We start from the raw sequence: 26766 nt of genomic DNA on the forward strand, positions 1-26766 counted from the left end.
GCAGGGGTAACTGTCAGAGAGAAGGGTGAGCTCTGTTGTGGAGAGGGTGGGTGGCTCTTAGAAGAGCCTTTGGGGTGTTGGAGGTGCCGGGTAGGCAGGCGGGAGGCCGCTTACTTGGCGCTGGTGTACTTGGTGACGGCCTTGGTGCCCTCGGACACGGCGTGCTTGGCCAGCTCTCCGGGCAGCAGCAGGCGGACGGCGGTCTGGATCTCCCGGGAGGTGATGGTGGAGCGCTTGTTGTAGTGAGCCAGGCGGGAGGCTTCCCCTGCGATGCGCTCGAAGATGTCGTTGACGAAGGAGTTCATGATACCCATGGCCTTGGAGGAGATGCCGGTGTCGGGGTGCACCTGCTTGAGCACCTTGTAGACGTAGATGGCGTAACTCTCCTTCCTGGTCTTCCTGCGCTTCTTGCCGTCCTTCTTCTGGGCCTTAGTGACGGCTTTCTTGGAGCCCTTCTTGGGCGCTGGGGCGGACTTGGCGGGATCAGGCATGATGCAGCGGTTACTATTATCCGAGACACGGAGAACAATGTCCCGCACCTCCCCGCGCCGCGGTATTTATAGCCGGGCTATGCAAAGGAGCGACGCCGGCTGCTCGCCCTGCTATTGGAGGAGCGAGGCGTGTCATCCGTGTTCACTGCTGAACCACGCCTCCTAATGCTGGTTGGTGAGTCTATGAGCCGCGCCTCTATTGGTAGGATTTCAATCCGGCCAATGACAGAGAGTGAGGAGCGGGCGGGAAGGTATAAGAGGCGGCAGGAGGCGGCTGAGCGGCATCAGTCGTACTGAATCTCTAGCATCATGTCTGGACGTGGCAAACAAGGAGGAAAGGTCCGCGCTAAGGCCAAGACCCGCTCATCTCGGGCCGGTTTGCAGTTCCCCGTCGGTCGTGTGCACAGGCTCCTCCGCAAGGGCAACTACGCCGAGAGAGTCGGGGCCGGCGCTCCCGTCTACCTGGCCGCCGTGCTCGAGTACCTCACCGCTGAGATCCTCGAGCTGGCCGGCAACGCCGCCCGGGACAACAAGAAGACCCGCATCATCCCCCGCCACCTGCAGCTGGCTGTGCGCAACGACGAGGAGCTCAACAAGCTGCTGGGAGGAGTCACCATCGCCCAGGGAGGCGTCCTGCCCAACATCCAGGCCGTGCTGCTGCCCAAGAAGACCGAGAGCAGCAAGCCCGCCAAGAGCAAGTGAGCGCCGCTGTCACTGCTCCAGCACCCGATCCCCGCTACACACAAAGGCTCTTCTAAGAGCCACCCACCCCCTCCTGACAGAGCTGCAGCCCCGGGTGTCTCCCCGGTACACCGCGCACACTCTATACTGTACTGATCCTGTACTCTCCTCTGCACCGCTATGTGTCTGCGCTGTCACACTCTGTACTATTCTACAGCCGGAGGAGGAGGAGGACGCTCGCCCCGCGCTCCATGTACGGGCGGCACTCGTCCTCCGCACAGGGACAGAGCTGCGGCTGCGCTTCCCTCACGTGCGGCTAACGGCCCGGTGCTGTGTACATGGCGGCTGCTGACGTCACACGGGGAGAGCGAGCGGGAAATTCAAACACCCCCCCCCCCCCCCCCCAAACTGCGACTGAGAACTAAACGTCCCGGCGGCAGATTTGGGGTCTGTTTGCACTATATTCCCCCCTCAACACGCTTTTGTTTCTCCACAAAATGTCATCTGAAGACGAACCTACCCCAGTGCGGGTCACCATCAGGCCCTGATCTGGCTCAGTCAGTGGCAAATGCAGATCGTTGTGATTTTTAGGATGTGCTGCTGCAGGAATGATCAGCCCTTGCCCGAGGCTGCCGCATATACACTGCTCACAATAATAAAGGTGGCGCTCACATGACACGTCCTAGAAATGAATGAATGAAATATCCTCAGTGAATACTTTGTTCTGTACAAAGTTAAATGTACTGAAAACTAAATTACCCCCTTAAGGACGCAGGGTTTTTTCAATCATTCCTCGCTCTCCACCTTCCAGAACTTTTTCATTTTTCCATGTATAGAGCTGTGCGAGGGCTTATTTTGTGCGTAACAAATTTTTACTTTCCCATGATGTTATTTATTATTCATATTACGACGCGGCGATACCTTTTGTGTTTGATATTTACTGTTTATTATGTTTTATATCAGTTCTAGGGAAGGGGGGGGGGGGGTGATTTGAAATTTTAATATTTTTTTACATTTTTTTAACTTTTTTTTCTGTTTCTTAGACCCTCTAGGGTACATTAACCCTAGATAGTCCGGTCGTTCCTACCATATACTGCAATGCTACTGTATTGCAGTACATGGCGTTTTTTGCATATGATTCATTACAATGAGCCACTGGCTCATTGTAACGAACCCGCAGAAACCATGTTGCCTCGGGTCTGACGAAGACCAGAGGCTGTCATGTCAACTGATTGACGCCAAGCCACCGTTCTCCCCCGATGACGTTCGGGGGAGCGGCGATCGGAAGAAACGTGGCGGTGCCATGTTTTAGGTGCCGGCGGCGGCAGAGAATAGGTTAGCACCCGTGGTCGGTGCTTGCAATATGCAGCAAAGCCCAACTCTGTATGAAGAAGGCTCAGCCCGTGAATCCTCTTCATACACCCTTCATATAGCTCTGTGGCGGATATTTTCCCCGCAGAGCGTGAAGGGGTTAGAAGAACAAAAAAAAAAAAAACAATGGAAATCAAATTTATTAACCAAAGGAGACCTGGATTTGGAGTTACCACCAAAAGTAAAGAGTTGTTTCTTCTAACTTGACCTGTAGGAGTGTGGCACTTAGATTCAGAAGTCGTTCACGGCTTCCATGACCTCTGGGTCTCGCCATCAAGCCCCAAATTTGTCTAATTTCTCTTCAAACCCATTGCCCGGGGTCACAGTGGCCTTACAGTAGCCAACATTTTTACAGTGCCTTCCCCACAAAAGCCTTGGTTTAACAAAAAGAAGAAGCGTGAGCGGCACCACTCTGTGTGTATATACAGGCGGTCCCCTACTTAAGAACACCTGACTTAAAGACGACCCCTAGTTACAAACGGACCTCAGGATATTGGTAATTTACTGTACTTTAGTCCAAAGCTACAATAAACAGCTATAACAGTTATTAAATGTGTCTGTAGTTAAGATTTATTGTTAATCCTGGTTCTTATGACAACCCAACATTTTTAAAATCCAATTGTCACAGAGACAAAAAAAAAAAAAAATTGTCTGGAGTTACAATTATAAAATATACAGTTCCAACTTACATACAAATTCAACTTAAGACCAAACCTACAGACCCTATCTTGTACGTAACCCGGGGACTGCCTGTATTTAATTGCCCTTCTAATTGTATTGATCTTGGCTGTCAAATCATCCGTACACAGGAAAACAGCGGTGGTGCTCTAGATCTCATGAAAGTCCAAGAGTAATATGAAAAGTTAGGATTGTTTCCCCTAAATTTAGGATTGTTTCCCCTAAATCCCTTCCTCATCCAATCCCTACCCTTCCTCGGTTGAACTTGATGGACAAGTGTCTTTTTTCAACCGTATAAACTATGAAAAGCAGTAGGACGGCACTCACCAAAACTTCTCCTTCTTGATCCGATGTATTAGTACATACTTACACACAGATCCGTATGGGGAGGCAGAGACGTAGGGACTCATGTAGACGCAAAGTACACGGCAGCTGTTTCGCGCTCTGACTTGCTTGTTCAAACACATGAAACATTGGGGCGATATAACCCAATTTAGGCGATTCAGGCGACGGACAGCGCCTCCTATTACAAAAAGAAGGCAGATGGATACTGCACACAGGGGCTCTAGGACCAATTGGTCTCAACGACAGACTGGACATGTGTTTTTTTTTTTGTTTTTTTTTTAGGTCATAAGTCCTTGCAAGTAATGCATCTTCCCGATACGCAAATTCAACAATACTACAACATGAAATGCTTAATAATTGATGCAAATAACGGATGTGAATAGTGATGTCAGAAAAAGAATGTAAAAGTGGCACTGGACATTGATAGCATTAGAGCAGAGGGCCCTCCTGTAGGGAAAGGAACCTTGTCTCTATCCAGGGGCCCCTATGTCGTACCCATTGGTACACAATAATTTACCAGTATATATGCGAGTGGCTAATCGACCGGAAAAAAGGTACCCCGTATAAGATCGCCAAGAATATTTCCCCCATCGCGCTCTATTCTAAGCCCCACTCGTGTTATCATACGCACATATCACTCCAGCGCTCTCTGTAGAAATCGCCATATACCTTTGAGATCACCAGTGAATCCCAAGGGAACCGCATTACAATGGACGCGATACCAGTGTCACCCCCCCAGCTGATGCCGTTAGGGGGCGGTTCTGGATGCGCGTCATACCCCCGGATGGAGGAGTCGACAGGAACGAGATCCACATAAGCGTGTGAATATTTTACTTACTTTGTCTTTATGTTTAGTGGTGCGGATACACGCTGTGAGGACAGAGGAGTAATATCACCAGCAAATAGCTGAGTGCCGCTAGGCACCAATAGGAGCGTGAGAAGAAGGAAGAGGCTTTCGCATTGGCCAGTATTTTTACAGTGCCAGATCTTACCCTAGCCAAAAAAGTCACAGCACCTAACCTCAGGGTAGCCAATATAACCATGTTGCCCCCAAGTAGACTATGTTCACAGTGACCCCAGCGTAGAGAATATTGTCAGAGTGCCCTCAGAGCAGCCACTGTCGTCGCAGTGACCCAACTGTGGCCAAATTGTGGTTTTACCACATTAGCCATAAGCCGGCCCCACAATAGCCAATACAGTCCTGGTGTCCCACGCATCACCCAAATTAAGCACAGCGCCCCCACAATAACCAGAGCCACACAGTAGCCATAATAATCAGAGTGTCCCACACAACGCCACAGTAGCCAGTAGTCACAGTACATTGGCCCACAACAGCCAATAGTCACAGTTTCCCACAGCAGCTGCAACAAAAATAAAGGAAGAACTCGTCGTCAGACTCCTGCTCCCTGCTCCCTGCTCCCATTTTATACACTGCTGTGGGAAAATGAAAGCTGAGCGCTGATTGTGAGCGGGACTCTTCTGTTGCTTGTGGCGTCCAGACACTTCCCCGCGCGGGGTCACCCCCACCACAAGTCAAAGGCCTTTCCCGGCCTACGGACCCTGAAGGCAGTGATCGTGCCAGGCAGGTGCTTTACTATGATCGTGCTGCCTGCAAAGGGCCTTCATCTGACCGGCCTGCGAGAGATGATGGAGACGGCAGGGTCACAGGTAAAATGCAGCCCCGCACCACAACTTGAAAGATCGCCTACAAGCGCCGCGGCGGGGAGGGGGAGGGGAAGCACATTCACTGCCAGGCGCAGATCGGGAGCGCCCACCACCTTCACACTTCCTCCTCTGAGAGAAAGAAGAAATGGGCTACACCAACCTCCTTCGTAGGAGAACTTATGGATTGTACCATCACCCTTACCTCTTCTGAGACCAAAAAAAAAAGTGTAAATAACTGACTCGTTCTCCCCTTCACAGGGGATGCAATGGATCAGTCCACTTTCCAATTCCTTTTGCCGCCGCCGTCGACGACGACGACGTTTGCAGAAGGGGGTATTCATGTTTAAAAGTTTTAACATTGCTACTGGTCAGACACTAGTCCAACTTGAAAATGCCTTCCGCCTGCTGGAAGCAGCCCCCAGGAGCACAGCGTCTTCCTCACAGTGAACTCCATCTTGAAACTTGTCTTTCTAGGCCAACCCCACCTCAGGGTTTCCATACTCAGTGAGCCAAGTCCACGGTCCCAACTGACTCTACACTAAATCACACTATGTAAGCAGAGAGTTGTTCCACAATCTAAGTGGCTAGTCTGTGACTACAGTACTGATTTGTCACAGGTAGGAGTAGAATTTTGGACTTCATAGGTGACATGTCTTCTCCACTGGTTTCAGAACTTCATGGTGGACTTTCCCCGCCATGACTTATTGTTGCATAATTTTTCACCAGACTTTCTATGAGGAGCCAAAGTGACATCTCCCCACTGCGCCCCTAAGAAAAACACAGTCACTTTCATTATAATTCCAACTGGATAACAGAATGTATTTTTCTGCCACATATACTTGACTGTCAAGCTATACTTGACTGGGCTGTGCTAGGTCACCTTTGTCTTGTTTATCACATATTGAGATTCAACGCTCCACCTGTGAGCCAATCCATGGCTGTACCCCTCACACCACAGCTGACCGGGCTGTTTTACCTACACATATCATACATACCTAACCCCCCCCCCCCCCTCCTACCACACACACACACACACACACATATATATATATATATATAAATATACCAATACGACAAAACAAAATGATTGTAGTACTTTTGCAGGGGGCACTGGATGATGATAGTGATGATGCAGGGGGCACTGAATGATGATAGTGATGATGCAGGGGGCACTGGATGATGATAGTGATGATGCAGGGGGCACTGGATGATGATAGTGATGATGTAGGGGGCACTGGATGATGATAGTGATGATGCAGGGGGCACTGGATGATGATAGTGATGATGCAGGGGGCACTGGATGATGATAGTGATGATGTAGGGGGCACTGGATGATGATAGTGATGATGCAGGGGGCACTGGATGATGATAGTGATGAGGTAGGGGGCACTGGATGATGATAGTGATGATGTAGGGGGCACTGGATGATGATATTGATGATGTAGGGGGCACTGGATGATGATAGTGATGATGCAGGGGGCACTGGATGATGATAGTGATGATGCAGGGGGCACTGGATGATGATAGGGATGATGCAGGGGGCACTGGATGATGATAGTGATGATGTAGGGGGCACTGGATGATGATAGTGATGATGCAGGGGGCACTGGATGATGATAGTGATGAGGTAGGGGGCACTGGATGATGATAGTGATGAAGTAGGGGGCACTGGATGATGATATTGATGATGTAGGGGGCACTGGATGATGATAGTGATGATGCATGGGGCTCTGGATGATGATAGTGTAGATGTAGTGGGCACTGGATATTGATAGTGTTGATGCAAGGGGCACTGGATGATGATAGTGATGATGCATGGGGCTCTGGATGATGATAGTGTAGATGTAGGGGGCACTGGATGATGATAGGGATGATGCAGGGGGCACTGGATGATGATAGGGATGATGCAGGGGGCACTGGATGATGATACATTGTGGCTGCAGCCTCCTTGGATCTTCCTGTGGACGGGGCCGGGGCCGGTGACAGCTCCTCGTGATGTCCTATCCATGGACAGGGCAGGACGGGGAGGCCGGGGCCGCCTGTGTGTTACCCTCCCGCGCTCTCGGCAGCCCCAGCTCTTCCCCGGATGGGACAATAAGACTTGTGCGCGGCAGATCCTGTGGGGAAGATCCCAGTGACGGTGACAAGTGCGGGGAGGAGAAGCCGGCAGCTCCCGCGCCAGTGCTATCTCCGCACAATCACGGCGACGCGCGGATCGGGAGGACCATGGCGGAGATCCCGGGGCCCCCCTGCCGGCTCCCGCCCAGCGCCTCCGCCAGTGACGGCTGCACACGGTCACAGAGGTTGTCGGGGAGTGGGGAGTCAGGGGGGGAGCGCGCGGGCCTGTCCGCTGGTGTCCGCTAAGGGGCTGCTCTCCCGGGCAGGGAAGCACACGGGCAGAGCGGAGCTTCGCTCAAGCACTGACAGTCGGCAGCGGCGCTCAGTGTCAGCCAATAGGAGCGGAGGACGATGCCACTCGGCAGCCAATCAGAGCGCCGCCGTTGTAGATATAAGAGGCCGGAGAGCGCGCTGCTCGCGATTCACGAACTGTCAGCAGAGTTTTGTGTGCGAGTCCCTTCATATCTGAAGATGGCAGAAACCGCGCCCGCCGCCGCCGCAGCTCCCCCTGCCGCCGAACCGGCCGCCAAGGCCAAGAAGCAGCCCAAGAAGGCCGCTGCCGCCAAGAAGAGCGCCAAGAAGCCCTCCGGCCCCAGCGTCTCCGAGCTCATCATCAAAGCCGTGTCCGCCTCCAAGGAGCGCAGCGGGGTGTCCCTGGCCGCCCTCAAGAAGGCCCTGGCTGCCGGCGGCTACGACGTCGACAAGAACAACGGCCGCCTCAAGCTGGCCATCAAGGCGCAGGTCACCAAGGGCACCCTGCTCCAGGTCAAAGGCAGCGGCGCCTCCGGCTCCTTCAAGCTCAACAAGAAGCAGCTCGACACCAAGGACAAGGCGGCCAAGAAGAAGCCCGCAGCGGCCAAGCCCAAGAAGCCGGCCGCCGCCAGCGCCAAGAAAGCGCCCAAGTCTCCTAAGAAGCCCAAGAAGGCTCCCAGCGCCGCCAAGAGCCCCAAAAAGGCCAAGAAGCCTGCAGCAGCGGCGGCCAAGAGCCCCAAGAAAGCGGCCAAGAAGCCCAAGGCCGCCCCGAAGCCCAAGAAAGTCACCAAGAGCCCGGCTAAGAAGGCGGCCAAGCCCAAAGCTGCTGCCGCCAAGAGCCCGGCTAAGAAGAAGGCCGCTACTAAAGCCAAGAAGCCCGCGGCCAAGAAGTAAGCGGGAGCCGGCCTGTGCCCTTCCATATAAACCCCCCACAAAGGCTCTTCTCAGAGCCACCACCTCCTCCCCGACAGAGCTCTTACCCACAGCCCGCCGCACAGTATAAGCCGCCGGGTCATACCCCTCCAGCCCCCCGCCGCCGCCACCAGCGTCACACTCCCGGGGACGTGGCCGGACTTCCACATGAGTCGTCCGCTCACTATGGGGGGGACAGAGCATCCCGGGAGGGGGCGAGGGCTTACAGCGTCTACAGGGGACGGGGCCGCAGAGTAGAGAGCGGGAGGTGATGGGGGTCTATGTGCCCGCGCACCCTGCATGCTGCTGAGGGTGGAGGCACTGGCAGTGCCCTGTGTGGATGGTGACAGGTGCGGGGGGAGCGCTCTGCAGTGATTGGGGCAGCGGTTGACACTTCCAGGCGGGAGGGGACGTTATCACCGGAAGTTACGTCTATCGGCCTCAATTAGCCAATGGCTGCTCGCTGTCTTTCCCCTTGTTTAGGCGGGTTTACGAACGAGCCAACGGAGTCAATGGGCGGGCTACACCTGAGCCAATGAGAACGAGTGCTGGAGCATAAATATTGCGCTCAGTTCCCGTTTCCTCATATCACCGCTATTTGTGTGTGAGAGAGAACCATGGCCAGAACCAAGCAGACCGCCCGCAAGTCCACCGGAGGCAAAGCGCCCCGCAAGCAGCTGGCTACCAAGGCCGCCAGGAAGAGCGCGCCCGCCACCGGCGGAGTCAAGAAGCCTCACCGCTACCGCCCCGGCACCGTGGCTCTCCGCGAGATCCGCCGTTACCAGAAGTCCACCGAGCTGCTCATCAGGAAGCTGCCCTTCCAGCGCCTGGTCAGAGAGATCGCTCAGGACTTCAAGACCGACCTGCGCTTCCAGAGCTCTGCAGTCATGGCGCTGCAGGAGGCCAGCGAGGCCTATCTGGTCGGCCTCTTCGAGGACACTAACCTGTGCGCCATCCACGCCAAGAGAGTCACCATCATGCCCAAAGACATCCAGCTGGCCCGCAGGATCCGCGGCGAGAGGGCCTAAGTCCTCCCCGGGCGGGTACCGTCCTACACAACACAAAGGCTCTTTTCAGAGCCACCCACATCCTCCACAGGACGAGCTCAATAACCCCCACCTCCTCACACCCCACGTGAACCCTTCTATGACCGCTCTTTTGCAGCCGCTCCTATCCTCTAAGGCCTCATATCTGTCTGCAGGGAGACGCTGCGCTCCTCCCCCGGCTTCTAGTGCTGTCAGCGATGTCCCCTCCTCCCCAGGACAGGAATCGCTGCCCAGCGACACAATACATACATATTTAAAAAAAAAAATAAAAAAATACTACTATAGATATGTTTGTATATGTCCCGTGTTATTTGTATAGCGCTACAGTATGATGGTGCTATACAGAAAAAATATGAACAGTATGGAGCGTGTCCTGCCACAGCACAGGTCATAAACCTCACACAGCTGCGCTCCCCGTTCTCTCCCTCTGGTCACAGTGCGAGCCGTTTGGGTTCTCAGCCTCCCTGATTACCGCCAGAGGTGGTCGCAAGCCACTACTGCGCTCCTCGGCGACTCTAGTCCTAGTTCTAGATCCGCAATCTCTATATTTCATCTCCATTTACAGTTAGATCTGCACTTTCTATATAACATTTACATGTAGATGTGCACCCCTCCCTCAGTTTATCCGCCGCTCTCATGAGGCGGGAGTCTTTGTGCTCTCCACACACAGCGATGTAGCAGGGATTGTAGAAAGAGCGGGGAATTCAAAATTATGACACGTTCAGTGTTCAGCCAATAGGTGGTCAGGGGAGGAGAGAATAAGGGCACGCCCCTTTCGTCACACCAGTAGTTCTCTATCTGGTCGTCTCACTGTGTATATAAAGGAGACCTCGGCAGAAGAAACAACATTCACTGTCTTTCACGAAACAGAGATCATGTCTGGACGCGGCAAAGGAGGAAAGGGTCTTGGAAAAGGAGGCGCCAAGAGGCACAGGAAGGTGCTGCGTGATAACATCCAGGGAATCACCAAGCCCGCCATCCGCCGCCTGGCTCGCAGAGGAGGAGTCAAGCGTATCTCCGGCCTCATCTACGAGGAGACCCGCGGCGTCCTCAAGGTGTTCCTGGAGAACGTCATCCGTGACGCCGTCACCTACACCGAGCACGCCAAGAGGAAGACCGTCACCGCCATGGACGTGGTGTACGCGCTCAAGCGCCAGGGCCGCACTCTCTACGGCTTCGGAGGTTAAGACTCGTACCCACCCGGCTCCATCTCACCCCCAAAGGCTCTTTTCAGAGCCACCCACCTCCTCCTAGAGAAGAGCTCGCACTCTGCTGCTTGTTTCATACCGCTGTCTGTAATCCCCTTGCCCCTATAGATCTCCTGTGATGCACTACGGAATGTGATGGCGCAATAGACACCTAACTTATCCCCGGGCCGCCGCAGTGCGGATGATCTCTTAATTAACGGGGGAGGCTTATGAGAGGGCACGAGCGACTGATTGAGATACCGCGGGCACTACACGGTGTGCATATGGTTGTTCGCGCGAGAGTCAGATTTGAGTTTCCCGCTGAATCCCTCCGCACACCGGAGCCGCGCTGTCGCTCATGGCTTCTCCTACCGATGCGATGACGCTGCGACAGCCATGACATTGAGTGTCTATGCACTGCCCGGGCATCTGCTGAGGTGTAAGCCTTGTCACGCGTTATAGGGCCCCGGGACACTGCACGGCCGCAAGAAGCTTCTGATACACCACAGGGCGTCACACACACACACACAATCACTCGGGGCTTCCTGGACGGGGCTCCGCATCTACTCTAATAAAAGACTGCAGGTGAACTACTGATAATGGGTGTATGTGCAATATGTTATCCTGGACCCTATTGCAATAGGCTATAACAAATTCATACGTTTTAGCAGTAAGGTATGTCCGTTTTGGGAAGCACAATATGTGAACCAATTTAAGGTTGTATTTGGGAATTATAGGCACTATGCACTTTAAATATTATATATATTTGTCCCATGTGACCCTAGAAACATTTTCTCTTGAAGTAATAGCATACCCCTCTGTGCACATCTCTCTTAGTAGAGCAGCACCTACCCCTATATATATCATCCTGTATCATTTGTCTGATTTTGTGTGGTGTCCTTGTTTTCCTTTTATGTGACCAGCCTGTTATTTGTTTTTAATTGTGTTTCATTTGTCAGTTAATAAAGCTATATTTCCTTCATACTTTTTGGTTAAAATGTTTTTTTTTTCCTCGAGATCGGTCTAATAAAAGCCGTCAGTCTGACAACACTGACGAGCGGGCGCGCGCCTGCCTGTCACCCACCCCCCCCTGGCCATTTATCCAGGCCGGCCGCCTCCCAGTGTCTTACCCAAGCATCCGCTTGGACACCAGGAGACGCTGCAAGTTCCCCATTCTTTCTTTTATGCACCAATTGCCATATAATATGGCTGTGTACATGATCGCGCCCATCTCTTCCTGTACAGAGGCCGAGGGAAGGAATGACATTGCGCCTTATGTCCATGCATCACTGGCCCCCAGATTGTACCCGGGATGGAATGAGCAGCAGGGACCGCCACATCTCACCTAACAGAGACGGTAGAAACGGTTGATGGAGATACACACAAGGGGTGGGGGTAACGGTATGTTCTACCCCGAGAACGAGCAGGGGTAACTGTCAGAGAGAAGGGTGAGCTCTGTTGTGGAGAGGGTGGGTGGCTCTTAGAAGAGCCTTTGGGGTGTTGGAGGTGCCGGGTAGGCAGGCGGGAGGCCGCTTACTTGGCGCTGGTGTACTTGGTGACGGCCTTGGTGCCCTCGGACACGGCGTGCTTGGCCAGCTCTCCGGGCAGCAGCAGGCGGACGGCGGTCTGGATCTCCCGGGAGGTGATGGTGGAGCGCTTGTTGTAGTGAGCCAGGCGGGAGGCTTCCCCTGCGATGCGCTCGAAGATGTCGTTGACGAAGGAGTTCATGATACCCATGGCCTTGGAGGAGATGCCGGTGTCGGGGTGCACCTGCTTGAGCACCTTGTAGACGTAGATGGCGTAACTCTCCTTCCTGGTCTTCCTGCGCTTCTTGCCGTCCTTCTTCTGGGCCTTAGTGACGGCTTTCTTGGAGCCCTTCTTGGGCGCTGGGGCGGACTTGGCGGGATCAGGCATGATGCAGCGGTTACTATTATCCGAGACACGGAGAACAATGTCCCGCACCTCCCCGCGCCGCGGTATTTATAGCCGGGCTATGCAAAGGAGCGACGCCGGCTGCTCGCCCTGCTATTGGAGGAGCGAGGCGTGTCATCCGTGTTCACTGCTGAACCACGCCTCCTAATGCTGGTTGGTGAGTCTATGAGCCGCGCCTCTATTGGTAGGATTTCAATCCGGCCAATGACAGAGAGTGAGGAGCGGGCGGGAAGGTATAAGAGGCGGCAGGAGGCGGCTGAGCGGCATCAGTTGTACTGAATCTCTAGCATCATGTCTGGACGTGGCAAACAAGGAGGAAAGGTCCGCGCTAAGGCCAAGACCCGCTCATCTCGGGCCGGTCTGCAGTTCCCCGTCGGTCGTGTGCACAGGCTCCTCCGCAAGGGCAACTACGCCGAGAGAGTCGGGGCCGGCGCTCCCGTCTACCTGGCCGCCGTGCTCGAGTACCTCACCGCTGAGATCCTCGAGCTGGCCGGCAACGCCGCCCGGGACAACAAGAAGACCCGCATCATCCCCCGCCACCTGCAGCTGGCTGTGCGCAACGACGAGGAGCTCAACAAGCTGCTGGGAGGAGTCACCATCGCCCAGGGAGGCGTCCTGCCCAACATCCAGGCCGTGCTGCTGCCCAAGAAGACCGAGAGCAGCAAGCCCGCCAAGAGCAAGTGAGCGCCGCTGTCACTGCTCCAGCACCCGATCCCCGCTACACACAAAGGCTCTTCTAAGAGCCACCCACCCCCTCCTGACAGAGCTGCAGCCCCGGGTGTCTCCCCGGTACACCGCGCACACTCTATACTGTACTGATCCTGTACTCTCCTCTGCACCGCTATGTGTCTGCGCTGTCACACTCTGTACTATTCTACAGCCGGAGGAGGAGGACGCTCGCCCCGCGCTCCATGTACGGGCGGCACTCGTCCTCCGCACAGGGACAGAGCTGCGGCTGCGCTTCCCTCACGTGCGGCTAACGGCCCGGTGCTGTGTACATGGCGGCTGCTGACGTCACACGGGGAGAGCGAGCGGGAAATTCAAACACCCCCCCCCCCCCCCCCCCAAACTGCGACTGAGAACTAAACGTCCCGGCGGCAGATTTGGGGTCTGTTTGCACTATATTCCCCCCTCAACACGCTTTTGTTTCTCCACAAAATGTCATCTGAAGACGAACCTACCCCAGTGCGGGTCACCATCAGGCCCTGATCTGGCTCAGTCAGTGGCAAATGCAGATCGTTGTGATTTTTAGGATGTGCTGCTGCAGGAATGATCAGCCCTTGCCCGAGGCTGCCGCATATACACTGCTCACAATAATAAAGGTGGCGCTCACATGACACGTCCTAGAAATGAATGAATGAAATATCCTCAGTGAATACTTTGTTCTGTACAAAGTTAAATGTACTGAAAACTAAATTACCCCCTTAAGGACGCAGGGTTTTTTCAATCATTCCTCGCTCTCCACCTTCCAGAACTTTTTCATTTTTCCATGTATAGAGCTGTGCGAGGGCTTATTTTGTGCGTAACAAATTTTTACTTTCCCATGATGTTATTTATTATTCATATTACGACGCGGCGATACCTTTTGTGTTTGATATTTACTGTTTATTATGTTTTATATCAGTTCTAGGGAAGGGGGGGGGGGGTGATTTGAAATTTTAATATTTTTTTACATTTTTTTAACTTTTTTTTCTGTTTCTTAGACCCTCTAGGGTACATTAACCCTAGATAGTCCGGTCGTTCCTACCATATACTGCAATGCTACTGTATTGCAGTACATGGCGTTTTTTGCATATGATTCATTACAATGAGCCACTGGCTCATTGTAACGAACCCGCAGAAACCATGTTGCCTCGGGTCTGACGAAGACCAGAGGCTGTCATGTCAACTGATTGACGCCAAGCCACCGTTCTCCCCCGATGACGTTCGGGGGAGCGGCGATCGGAAGAAACGTGGCGGTGCCATGTTTTAGGTGCCGGCGGCGGCAGAGAATAGGTTAGCACCCGTGGTCGGTGCTTGCAATATGCAGCAAAGCCCAACTCTGTATGAAGAAGGCTCAGCCCGTGAATCCTCTTCATACACCCTTCATATAGCTCTGTGGCGGATATTTTCCCCGCAGAGCGTGAAGGGGTTAGAAGAACAAAAAAAAAAAAAACAATGGAAATCAAATTTATTAACCAAAGGAGACCTGGATTTGGAGTTACCACCAAAAGTAAAGAGTTGTTTCTTCTAACTTGACCTGTAGGAGTGTGGCACTTAGATTCAGAAGTCGTTCACGGCTTCCATGACCTCTGGGTCTCGCCATCAAGCCCCAAATTTGTCTAATTTCTCTTCAAACCCATTGCCCGGGGTCACAGTGGCCTTACAGTAGCCAACATTTTTACAGTGCCTTCCCCACAAAAGCCTTGGTTTAACAAAAAGAAGAAGCGTGAGCGGCACCACTCTGTGTGTATATACAGGCGGCCCCCTACTTAAGAACACCTGACTTAAAGACGACCCCTAGTTACAAACGGACCTCAGGATATTGGTAATTTACTGTACTTTAGTCCAAAGCTACAATAAACAGCTATAACAGTTATTAAATGTGTCTGTAGTTAAGATTTATTGTTAATCCTGGTTCTTATGACAACCCAACATTTTTAAAATCCAATTGTCACAGAGACAAAAAAAAAAAAAAATTGTCTGGAGTTACAATTATAAAATATACAGTTCCAACTTACATACAAATTCAACTTAAGACCAAACCTACAGACCCTATCTTGTACGTAACCCGGGGACTGCCTGTATTTAATTGCCCTTCTAATTGTATTGATCTTGGCTGTCAAATCATCCGTACACAGGAAAACAGCGGTGGTGCTCTAGATCTCATGAAAGTCCAAGAGTAATATGAAAAGTTAGGATTGTTTCCCCTAAATTTAGGATTGTTTCCCCTAAATCCCTTCCTCATCCAATCCCTACCCTTCCTCGGTTGAACTTGATGGACAAGTGTCTTTTTTCAACCGTATAAACTATGAAAAGCAGTAGGACGGCACTCACCAAAACTTCTCCTTCTTGATCCGATGTATTAGTACATACTTACACACAGATCCGTATGGGGAGGCAGAGACGTAGGGACTCATGTAGACGCAAAGTACACGGCAGCTGTTTCGCGCTCTGACTTGCTTGTTCAAACACATGAAACATTGGGGCGATATAACCCAATTTAGGCGATTCAGGCGACGGACAGCGCCTCCTATTACAAAAAGAAGGCAGATGGATACTGCACACAGGGGCTCTAGGACCAATTGGTCTCAACGACAGACTGGACATGTGTTTTTTTTTTTGTTTTTTTTTTAGGTCATAAGTCCTTGCAAGTAATGCATCTTCCCGATACGCAAATTCAACAATACTACAACATGAAATGCTTAATAATTGATGCAAATAACGGATGTGAATAGTGATGTCAGAAAAAGAATGTAAAAGTGGCACTGGACATTGATAGCATTAGAGCAGAGGGCCCTCCTGTAGGGAAAGGAACCTTGTCTCTATCCAGGGGCCCCTATGTCGTACCCATTGGTACACAATAATTTACCAGTATATATGCGAGTGGCTAATCGACCGGAAAAAAGGTACCCCGTATAAGATCGCCAAGAATATTCCCCCCATCGCGCTCTATTCTAAGCCCCACTCGTGTTATCATACGCACATATCACTCCAGCGCTCTCTGTAGAAATCGCCATATACCTTTGAGATCACCAGTGAATCCCAAGGGAACCGCATTACAATGGACGCGATACCAGTGTCACCCCCCCAGCTGATGCCGTTAGGGGGCGGTTCTGGATGCGCGTCATACCCCCGGATGGAGGAGTCGACAGGAACGAGATCCACATAAGCGTGTGAATATTTTACTTACTTTGTCTTTATGTTTAGTGGTGCGGATACACGCTGTGAGGACAGAGGAGTAATATCACCAGCAAATAGCTGAGTGCCGCTAGGCACCAATAGGAGCGTGAGAAGAAGGAAGAGGCTTTCGCATTGGCCAGTATTTTTACAGTGCCAGATCTTACCCTAGCCAAAAAAGTCACAGCACCTAACCTCAGGGTAGCCAATATAACCATGTTGCCCCCAAGTAGACTATGTTCACAGTGACCCCAGCGTAGAGAATATTGTCAGAGTGCCCTCAGAGCAGCCACTGTCGTCGCAGTGACCCAACTGTGGCCAAATTGTGGTTTTACCACATTAGCCATAAGCCGGCCCCACAATAGCCAATACAGTCCTGGTGTCCCACGCATCACCCAAATTAAGCACAGCGCCCCCACAATAACCAGAGCCACACAGTAGCCATAATAATCAGAGTGTCCCACACAACGCCACAGTAGCCAGTAGTCACAGTACATTGGCCCACAACAGCCAATAGTCACAGTTTCCCACAGCAGCTGCAACAAAAATAAAGGAAGAACTCGTCGTCAGACTCCTGCTCCCTGCTCCCATTTTATACACTGCTGTGGGAAAATGAAAGCTGAGCGCTGATTGTGAGCGGGACTCTTCTGTTGCTTGTGGCGTCCAGACACTTCCCCGCGCGGGGTCACCCCCACCACAAGTCAAAGGCCTTTCCCGGCCTACGGACCCTGAAGGCAGTGATCGTGCCAGGCAGGTGCTTTACTATGATCGTGCTGCCTGCAAAGGGCCTTCATCTGACCAGCCTGCGAGAGATGATGGAGACGGCAGGGTCACAGGTAAAATGCAGCCCCGCACCACAACTTGAAAGATCGCCTACAAGCGCCGCGGCGGGGAGGGGGAGGGGAAGCACATTCACTGCCAGGCGCAGATCGGGAGCGCCCACCACCTTCACACTTCCTCCTCTGAGAGAAAGAAGAAATGGGCTACACCAACCTCCTTCATAGGAGAACTTATGGACTCTACCATCACCCTTACCTCTTCTGAGACCAAAAAAAAAAGTGTAAATAACTGACTCGTTCTCCCCTTCACAGGGGATGCAATGGATCAGTCCACTTTCCAATTCCTTTTGCCGCCGCCGTCGACGACGACGACGTTTGCAGAAGGGGGTATTCATGTTTAAAAGTTTTAACATTGCTACTGGTCAGACACTAGTCCAACTTGAAAATGCCTTCCGCCTGCTGGAAGCAGCCCCCAGGAGCACAGCGTCTTCCTCACAGTGAACTCCATCTTGAAACTTGTCTTTCTAGGTCAACCCCACCTCAGGGTTTCCATACTCAGTGAGCCAAGTCCACAGTCCCAACTGACTCTACACTAAATCACACTATGTAAGCAGAGAGTTGTTCCACAATCTAAGTGGCTAGTCTGTGACTACAGTACTGATTTGTCACAGGTAGGAGTAGAATTTTGGACTTCATAGGTGACATGTCTTCTCCACTGGTTTCAGAACTTCATGGTGGACTTTCCCCGCCATGACTTATTGTTGCATAATTTTTCACCAGACTTTCTATGAGGAGCCAAAGTGACATCTCCCCACTGCGCCCCTAAGAAAAACACAGTCACTTTCATTATAATTCCAACTGGATAACAGAATGTATTTTTCTGCCACATATACTTGACTGTCAAGCTATACTTGACTGGGCTGTGCTAGGTCACCTTTGTCTTGTTTATCACATATTGAGATTCAACGCTTCACCTGTGAGCCAATCCATGGCTGTACCGCTCACACCACAGCTGACCGGGCTGTTTTACCTACACATATCATACATACCTAACCCCCCCCCCCCCTCCTACCACACACACACACACACATATATATATATATATATATATATATAAATATACCAATACGACAAAACAAAATGATTGTAGTACTTTTGCAGGGGGCACTGGATGATGATAGTGATGATGCAGGGGGCACTGAATGATGATAGTGATGATGCAGGGGGCACTGGATGATGATAGTGATGATGCAGGGGGCACTGGATGATGATAGTGATGATGTAGGGGGCACTGGATGATGATAGTGATGATGCAGGGGGCACTGGATGATGATAGTGATGATGCAGGGGGCACTGGATGATGATAGTGATGATGTAGGGGGCACTGGATGATGATAGTGATGATGCAGGGGGCACTGGATGATGATAGTGATGAGGTAGGGGGCACTGGATGATGATAGTGATGATGTAGGGGGCACTGGATGATGATATTGATGATGTAGGGGGCACTGGATGATGATAGTGATGATGCATGGGGCTCTGGATGATGATAGTGTAGATGTAGTGGGCACTGGATATTGATAGTGTTGATGCAAGGGGCACTGGATGATGATAGTGATGATGCATGGGGCTCTGGATGATGATAGTGTAGATGTAGGGGGCACTGGATGATGATAGGGATGATGCAGGGGGCACTGGATGATGATAGGGATGATGCAGGGGGCACTGGATGATGATACATTGTGGCTGCAGCCTCCTTGGATCTTCCTGTGGACGGGGCCGGGGCCGGTGACAGCTCCTCGTGATGTCCTATCCATGGACAGGGCAGGACGGGGAGGCCGGGGCCGCCTGTGTGTTACCCTCCCGCGCTCTCGGCAGCCCCAGCTCTTCCCCGGATGGGACAATAAGACTTGTGCGCGGCAGATCCTGTGGGGAAGATCCCAGTGACGGTGACAAGTGCGGGGAGGAGAAGCCGGCAGCTCCCGCGCCAGTGCTATCTCCGCACAATCACGGCGACGCGCGGATCGGGAGGACCATGGCGGAGATCCCGGGGCCCCCCTGCCGGCTCCCGCCCAGCGCCTCCGCCAGTGACGGCTGCACACGGTCACAGAGGTTGTCGGGGAGTGGGGAGTCAGGGGGGGAGCGCGCGGGCCTGTCCGCTGGTGTCCGCTAAGGGGCTGCTCTCCCGGGCAGGGAAGCACACGGGCAGAGCGGAGCTTCGCTCAAGCACTGACAGTCGGCAGCGGCGCTCAGTGTCAGCCAATAGGAGCGGAGGACGATGCCACTCGGCAGCCAATCAGAGCGCCGCCGTTGTAGATATAAGAGGCCGGAGAGCGCGCTGCTCGCGATTCACGAACTGTCAGCAGAGTTTTGTGTGCGAGTCCCGTCATATCTGAAGATGGCAGAAACCGCGCCCGCCGCCGCAGCTCCCCCTGCCGCCGAACCGGCCGCCAAGGCCAAGAAGCAGCCCAAGAAGGCCGCTGCCGCCAAGAAGAGCGCCAAGAAGCCCTCCGGCCCCAGCGTCTCCGAGCTCATCATCAAAGCCGTGTCCGCCTCCAAGGAGCGCAGCGGGGTGTCCCTGGCCGCCCTCAAGAAGGCCCTGGCTGCCGGCGGCTACGACGTCGACAAGAACAACGGCCGCCTCAAGCTGGCCATCAAGGCGCAGGTCACCAAGGGCACCCTGCTCCAGGTCAAAGGCAGCGGCGCCTCCGGCTCCTTCAAGCTCAACAAGAAGCAGCTCGACACCAAGGACAAGGCGGCCAAGAAGAAGCCCGCAGCGGCCAAGCCCAAGAAGCCGGCCGCCGCCAGCGCCAAGAAAGCGCCCAAGTCTCCTAAGAAGCCCAAGAAGGCTCCCAGCGCCGCCAAGAGCCCCAAAAAGGCCAAGAAGCCTGCAGCAGCGGCGGCCAAGAGCCCCAAGAAAGCGGCCAAGAAGCCCAAGGCCGCCCCGAAGCCCAAGAAAGTCACCAAGAGCCCGGCTAAGAAGGCGGCCAAGCCCAAAGCTGCTGCCGCCAAGAGCCCGGCTAAGAAGAAGGCCGCTACTAAAGCCAAGAAGCCCGCGGCCAAGAAGTAAGCGGGAGCCGGCCTGTGCCCTTCCATATAAACCCCCCACAAAGGCTCTTCTCAGAGCCACCACCTCCTCCCCGACAGAGCTCTTACCCACAGCCCGCCGCACAGTATAAGCCGCCGGGTCATACCCCTCCAGCCCCCCGCCGCCGCCACCAGCGTCACACTCCCGGGGACGTGGCCGGACTTCCACATGAGTCGTCCGCTCACTATGGGGGGGACAGAGCATCCCGGGAGGGGGCGAGGGCTTACAGCGTCTACAGGGGACGGGGCCGCAGAGTAGAGAGCGGGAGGTGATGGGGGTCTATGTGCCCGCGCACCCTGCATGCTGCTGAGGGTGGAGGCACTGGCAGTGCCCTGTGTGGATGGTGACAGGTGCGGGGGGAGCGCTCTGCAGTGATTGGGGCAGCGGTTGACACTTCCAGGCGGGAGGGGACGTTATCACCGGAAGTTACGTCTATCGGCCTCAATTAGCCAATGGCTGCTCGCTGTCTTTCCCCTTGTTTAGGCGGGTTTACGAACGAGCCAACGGAGTCAATGGGCGGGCTACACCTGAGCCAATGAGAACGAGTGCTGGAGCATAAATATTGCGCTCAGTTCCCGTTTCCTCATATCACCGCTATTTGTGTGTGAGAGAGAACCATGGCCAGAACCAAGCAGACCGCCCGCAAGTCCACCGGAGGCAAAGCGCCCCGCAAGCAGCTGGCTACCAAGGCCGCCAGGAAGAGCGCGCCCGCCACCGGCGGAGTCAAGAAGCCTCACCGCTACCGCCCCGGCACCGTGGCTCTCCGCGAGATCCGCCGTTACCAGAAGTCCACCGAGCTGCTCATCAGGAAGCTGCCCTTCCAGCGCCTGGTCAGAGAGATCGCTCAGGACTTCAAGACCGACCTGCGCTTCCAGAGCTCTGCAGTCATGGCGCTGCAGGAGGCCAGCGAGGCCTATCTGGTCGGCCTCTTCGAGGACACTAACCTGTGCGCCATCCACGCCAAGAGAGTGTCACCATCATGCCCAAAGACATCCAGCTGGCCCGCAGGATCCGCGGCGAGAGGGCCTAAGTCCTCCCCGGGCGGGTACCGTCCTACACAACACAAAGGCTCTTTTCAGAGCCACCCACATCCTCCACAGGACGAGCTCAATAACCCCCACCTCCTCACACCCCACGTGAACCCTTCTATGACCGCTCTTTTGCAGCCGCTCCTATCCTCTAAGGCCTCATATCTGTCTGCAGGGAGACGCTGCGCTCCTCCCCCGGCTTCTAGTGCTGTCAGCGATGTCCCCTCCTCCCCAGGACAGGAATCGCTGCCCAGCGACACAATACATACATATTTAAAAAAAAAAATAAAAAAATACTACTATAGATATGTTTGTATATGTCCCGTGTTATTTGTATAGCGCTACAGTATGATGGTGCTATACAGAAAAAATATGAACAGTATGGAGCGTGTCCTGCCACAGCACAGGTCATAAACCTCACACAGCTGCGCTCCCCGTTCTCTCCCTCTGGTCACAGTGCGAGCCGTTTGGGTTCTCAGCCTCCCTGATTACCGCCAGAGGTGGTCGCAAGCCACTACTGCGCTCCTCGGCGACTCTAGTCCTAGTTCTAGATCCGCAATCTCTATATTTCATCTCCATTTACAGTTAGATCTGCACTTTCTATATAACATTTACATGTAGATGTGCACCCCTCCCTCAGTTTATCCGCCGCTCTCATGAGGCGGGAGTCTTTGTGCTCTCCACACACAGCGATGTAGCAGGGATTGTAGAAAGAGCGGGGAATTCAAAATTATGACACGTTCAGTGTTCAGCCAATAGGTGGTCAGGGGAGGAGAGAATAAGGGCACGCCCCTTTCGTCACACCAGTAGTTCTCTATCTGGTCGTCTCACTGTGTATATAAAGGAGACCTCGGCAGAAGAAACAACATTCACTGTCTTTCACGAAACAGAGATCATGTCTGGACGCGGCAAAGGAGGAAAGGGTCTTGGAAAAGGAGGCGCCAAGAGGCACAGGAAGGTGCTGCGTGATAACATCCAGGGAATCACAAAGCCCGCCATCCGCCGCCTGGCTCGCAGAGGAGGAGTCAAGCGTATCTCCGGCCTCATCTACGAGGAGACCCGCGGCGTCCTCAAGGTGTTCCTGGAGAACGTCATCCGTGACGCCGTCACCTACACCGAGCACGCCAAGAGGAAGACCGTCACCGCCATGGACGTGGTGTACGCGCTCAAGCGCCAGGGCCGCACTCTCTACGGCTTCGGAGGTTAAGACTCGTACCCACCCGGCTCCATCTCACCCCCAAAGGCTCTTTTCAGAGCCACCCACCTCCTCCTAGAGAAGAGCTCGCACTCTGCTGCTTGTTTCATACCGCTGTCTGTAATCCCCTTGCCCCTATAGATCTCCTGTGATGCACTACGGAATGTGATGGCGCAATAGACACCTAACTTATCCCCGGGCCGCCGCAGTGCGGATGATCTCTTAATTAACGGGGGAGGCTTATGAGAGGGCACGAGCGACTGATTGAGATACCGCGGGCACTACACGGTGTGCATATGGTTGTTCGCGCGAGAGTCAGATTTGAGTTTCCCGCTGAATCCCTCCGCACACCGGAGCCGCGCTGTCGCTCATGGCTTCTCCTACCGATGCGATGACGCTGCGACAGCCATGACATTGAGTGTCTATGCACTGCCCGGGCATCTGCTGAGGTGTAAGCCTTGTCACGCGTTATAGGGCCCCGGGACACTGCACGGCCGCAAGAAGCTTCTGATACACCACAGGGCGTCACACACACACACACAATCACTCGGGGCTTCCTGGACGGGGCTCCGCATCTACTCTAATAAAAGACTGCAGGTGAACTACTGATAATGGGTGTATGTGCAATATGTTATCCTGGACCCTATTGCAATAGGCTATAACAAATTCATACGTTTTAGCAGTAAGGTATGTCCGTTTTGGGAAGCACAATATGTGAACCAATTTAAGGTTGTATTTGGGAATTATAGGCACTATGCACTTTAAATATTATATATATTTGTCCCATGTGACCCTAGAAACATTTTCTCTTGAAGTAATAGCATACCCCTCTGTGCACATCTCTCTTAGTAGAGCAGCACCTACCCCTATATATATCATCCTGTATCATTTGTCTGATTTTGTGTGGTGTCCTTGTTTTCCTTTTATGTGACCAGCCTGTTATTTGTTTTTAATTGTGTTTCATTTGTCAGTTAATAAAGCTATATTTCCTTCATACTTTTTGGTTAAAATGTTTTTTTTTTTCCTCGAGATCGGTCTAATAAAAGCCGTCAGTCTGACAACACTGACGAGCGGGCGCGCGCCTGCCTGTCACCCACCCCCCCCTGGCCATTTATCCAGGCCGGCCGCCTCCCAGTGTCTTACCCAAGCATCCGCTTGGACACCAGGAGACGCTGCAAGTTCCCCATTCTTTCTTTTATGCACCAATTGCCATATAATATGGCTGTGTACATGATCGCGCCCATCTCTTCCTGTACAGAGGCCGAGGGAAGGAATGACATTGCGCCTTATGTCCATGCATCACTGGCCCCCAGATTGTACCCGGGATGGAATGAGCAGCAGGGACCGCCACATCTCACCTAACAGAGACGGTAGAAACGGTTGATGGAGATACACACAAGGGGTGGGGGTAACGGTATGTTCTACCCCGAGAACGAGCAGGGGTAACGGTCAGAGAGAAGGGTGAGCTCTGTTGTGGAGAGGGTGGGTGGCTCTTAGAAGAGCCTTTGGGGTGTTGGAGGTGCCGGGTAGGCAGGCGGGAGGCCGCTTACTTGGCGCTGGTGTACTTGGTGACGGCCTTGGTGCCCTCGGACACGGCGTGCTTGGCCAGCTCTCCGGGCAGCAGCAGGCGGACGGCGGTCTGGATCTCCCGGGAGGTGATGGTGGAGCGCTTGTTGTAGTGAGCCAGGCGGGAGGCTTCCCCTGCGATGCGCTCGAAGATGTCGTTGACGAAGGAGTTCATGATACCCATGGCCTTGGAGGAGATGCCGGTGTCGGGGTGCACCTGCTTGAGCACCTTGTAGACGTAGATGGCGTAACTCTCCTTCCTGGTCTTCCTGCGCTTCTTGCCGTCCTTCTTCTGGGCCTTAGTGACGGCTTTCTTGGAGCCCTTCTTGGGCGCTGGGGCGGACTTGGCGGGATCAGGCATGATGCAGCGGTTACTATTATCCGAGACACGGAGAACAATGTCCCGCACCTCCCCGCGCCGCGGTATTTATAGCCGGGCTATGCAAAGGAGCGACGCCGGCTGCTCGCCCTGCTATTGGAGGAGCGAGGCGTGTCATCCGTGTTCACTGCTGAACCACGCCTCCTAATGCTGGTTGGTGAGTCTATGAGCCGCGCCTCTATTGGTAGGATTTCAATCCGGCCAATGACAGAGAGTGAGGAGCGGGCGGGAAGGTATAAGAGGCGGCAGGAGGCGGCTGAGCGGCATCAGTCGTACTGAATCTCTAGCATCATGTCTGGACGTGGCAAACAAGGAGGAAAGGTCCGCGCTAAGGCCAAGACCCGCTCATCTCGGGCCGGTCTGCAGTTCCCCGTCGGTCGTGTGCACAGGCTCCTCCGCAAGGGCAACTACGCCGAGAGAGTCGGGGCCGGCGCTCCCGTCTACCTGGCCGCCGTGCTCGAGTACCTCACCGCTGAGATCCTCGAGCTGGCCGGCAACGCCGCCCGGGACAACAAGAAGACCCGCATCATCCCCCGCCACCTGCAGCTGGCTGTGCGCAACGACGAGGAGCTCAACAAGCTGCTGGGAGGAGTCACCATCGCCCAGGGAGGCGTCCTGCCCAACATCCAGGCCGTGCTGCTGCCCAAGAAGACCGAGAGCAGCAAGCCCGCCAAGAGCAAGTGAGCGCCGCTGTCACTGCTCCAGCACCCGATCCCCGCTACACACAAAGGCTCTTCTAAGAGCCACCCACCCCCTCCTGACAGAGCTGCAGCCCCGGGTGTCTCCCCGGTACACCGCGCACACTCTATACTGTACTGATCCTGTACTCTCCTCTGCACCGCTATGTGTCTGCGCTGTCCCACTGTACTATTCTACAGCCGGAGGAGGAGGACGCTCGCCCCGCGCTCCATGTACGGGCGGCACTCGTCCTCCGCACAGGGACAGAGCTGCGGCTGCGCTTCCCTCACGTGCGGCTAACGGCCCGGTGCTGTGTACATGGCGGCTGCTGACGTCACACGGGGAGAGCGAGCGGGAAATTCAAACACCCCCCCCCCCCCCAAACTGCGACTGAGAACTAAACGTCCCGGCGGCAGATTTGGGGTCTGTTTGCACTATATTCCCCCCTCAACACGCTTTTGTTTCTCCACAAAATGTCATCTGAAGACGAACCTACCCCAGTGCGGGTCACCATCAGGCCCTGATCTGGCTCAGTCAGTGGCAAATGCAGATCGTTGTGATTTTTAGGATGTGCTGCTGCAGGAATGATCAGCCCTTGCCCGAGGCTGCCGCATATACACTGCTCACAATAATAAAGGTGGCGCTCACATGACACGTCCTAGAAATGAATGAATGAAATATCCTCAGTGAATACTTTGTTCTGTACAAAGTTAAATGTACTGAAAACTAAATTACCCCCTTAAGGACGCAGGGTTTTTTCAATCATTCCTCGCTCTCCACCTTCCAGAACTTTTTCATTTTTCCATGTATAGAGCTGTGCGAGGGCTTATTTTGTGCGTAACAAATTTTTACTTTCCCATGATGTTATTTATTATTCATATTACGACGCGGCGATACCTTTTGTGTTTGATATTTACTGTTTATTATGTTTTATATCAGTTCTAGGGAAGGGGGGGGGGTGATTTGAAATTTTAATATTTTTTTACATTTTTTTAACTTTTTTTTCTGTTTCTTAGACCCTCTAGGGTACATTAACCCTAGATAGTCCGGTCGTTCCTACCATATACTGCAATGCTACTGTATTGCAGTACATGGCGTTTTTTGCATATGATTCATTACAATGAGCCACTGGCTCATTGTAACGAACCCGCAGAAACCATGTTGCCTCGGGTCTGACGAAGACCAGAGGCTGTCATGTCAACTGATTGACGCCAAGCCACCGTTCTCCCCCGATGACGTTCGGGGGAGCGGCGATCGGAAGAAACGTGGCGGTGCCATGTTTTAGGTGCCGGCGGCGGCAGAGAATAGGTTAGCACCCGTGGTCGGTGCTTGCAATATGCAGCAAAGCCCAACTCTGTATGAAGAAGGCTCAGCCCGTGAATCCTCTTCATACACCCTTCATATAGCTCTGTGGCGGATATTTTCCCCGCAGAGCGTGAAGGGGTTAGAAGAACAAAAAAAAAAAAAACAATGGAAATCAAATTTATTAACCAAAG

General features: G+C 53.4%; 12 protein-coding genes across 12 annotated transcripts; 9 read left to right on the forward strand and 3 right to left on the reverse strand.

Annotated features, from left to right (window-relative positions):
* Positions 1–78: 78 nt before the first annotated feature.
* LOC140117181 (histone H2B type 1-O-like) lies at positions 79–511 on the reverse strand. Its single transcript, XM_072133668.1, has one exon. It carries the CDS (start codon positions 489–491, stop codon positions 111–113), a length of 381 nt encoding a protein of 126 aa, XP_071989769.1. The 5' UTR covers positions 492–511; the 3' UTR covers positions 79–110.
* Positions 512–800: 289 nt separating this feature from the next.
* LOC140117178 (histone H2A type 1-like) lies at positions 801–1283 on the forward strand. Its single transcript, XM_072133665.1, has one exon. It carries the CDS (start codon positions 801–803, stop codon positions 1191–1193), a length of 393 nt encoding a protein of 130 aa, XP_071989766.1. The 3' UTR covers positions 1194–1283.
* Positions 1284–7820: 6537 nt separating this feature from the next.
* On the forward strand, positions 7821–8495 carry LOC140117170 (histone H1A-like). Its single transcript, XM_072133657.1, has one exon. It carries the CDS (start codon positions 7821–7823, stop codon positions 8493–8495), a length of 675 nt encoding a protein of 224 aa, XP_071989758.1.
* Positions 8496–9119: 624 nt separating this feature from the next.
* On the forward strand, positions 9120–9800 carry LOC140117172 (histone H3). Its single transcript, XM_072133659.1, has one exon. The coding sequence runs from the start codon at positions 9131–9133 to the stop codon at positions 9539–9541; it is 411 nt and encodes a 136-aa protein (XP_071989760.1). The 5' UTR covers positions 9120–9130; the 3' UTR covers positions 9542–9800.
* A 611-nt stretch (positions 9801–10411) lies between these two features.
* On the forward strand, positions 10412–10800 carry LOC140117183 (histone H4). The gene has a single exon (XM_072133670.1). It carries the CDS (start codon positions 10435–10437, stop codon positions 10744–10746), a length of 312 nt encoding a protein of 103 aa, XP_071989771.1. The 5' UTR covers positions 10412–10434; the 3' UTR covers positions 10747–10800.
* A 1447-nt stretch (positions 10801–12247) lies between these two features.
* Positions 12248–12680, reverse strand: LOC140117180 (histone H2B type 1-O-like). Its single transcript, XM_072133667.1, has one exon. It carries the CDS (start codon positions 12658–12660, stop codon positions 12280–12282), a length of 381 nt encoding a protein of 126 aa, XP_071989768.1. The 5' UTR covers positions 12661–12680; the 3' UTR covers positions 12248–12279.
* Positions 12681–12969: 289 nt separating this feature from the next.
* Positions 12970–13473, forward strand: LOC140117175 (histone H2A type 1-like). The gene has a single exon (XM_072133662.1). The coding sequence runs from the start codon at positions 12970–12972 to the stop codon at positions 13360–13362; it is 393 nt and encodes a 130-aa protein (XP_071989763.1). The 3' UTR covers positions 13363–13473.
* Positions 13474–19734: 6261 nt separating this feature from the next.
* Positions 19735–20406, forward strand: LOC140117171 (histone H1A-like). Its single transcript, XM_072133658.1, has one exon. It carries the CDS (start codon positions 19735–19737, stop codon positions 20404–20406), a length of 672 nt encoding a protein of 223 aa, XP_071989759.1.
* A 624-nt stretch (positions 20407–21030) lies between these two features.
* On the forward strand, positions 21031–21540 carry LOC140117174 (histone H3-like). The gene is given in 2 exon segments (XM_072133661.1): positions 21031–21392; positions 21395–21540. Coding segments are annotated over 2 exon segments (411 nt in total). The 5' UTR covers positions 21031–21041; the 3' UTR covers positions 21455–21540.
* A 793-nt stretch (positions 21541–22333) lies between these two features.
* On the forward strand, positions 22334–22713 carry LOC140117184 (histone H4). Its single transcript, XM_072133672.1, has one exon. It carries the CDS (start codon positions 22348–22350, stop codon positions 22657–22659), a length of 312 nt encoding a protein of 103 aa, XP_071989773.1. The 5' UTR covers positions 22334–22347; the 3' UTR covers positions 22660–22713.
* Positions 22714–23771: 1058 nt separating this feature from the next.
* Positions 23772–24594, reverse strand: LOC140117179 (histone H2B type 1-O-like). Its single transcript, XM_072133666.1, has one exon. The coding sequence runs from the start codon at positions 24572–24574 to the stop codon at positions 24194–24196; it is 381 nt and encodes a 126-aa protein (XP_071989767.1). The 5' UTR covers positions 24575–24594; the 3' UTR covers positions 23772–24193.
* A 289-nt stretch (positions 24595–24883) lies between these two features.
* On the forward strand, positions 24884–25276 carry LOC140117176 (histone H2A type 1-like). The gene has a single exon (XM_072133664.1). The coding sequence runs from the start codon at positions 24884–24886 to the stop codon at positions 25274–25276; it is 393 nt and encodes a 130-aa protein (XP_071989765.1).
* Positions 25277–26766: the final 1490 nt, after the last annotated feature.

The sequence above is a fragment of the Engystomops pustulosus genome, chromosome 2, assembly GCF_040894005.1.
Source record: "Engystomops pustulosus chromosome 2, aEngPut4.maternal, whole genome shotgun sequence".
Taxonomy (NCBI): domain Eukaryota; kingdom Metazoa; phylum Chordata; class Amphibia; order Anura; family Leptodactylidae; genus Engystomops; species Engystomops pustulosus.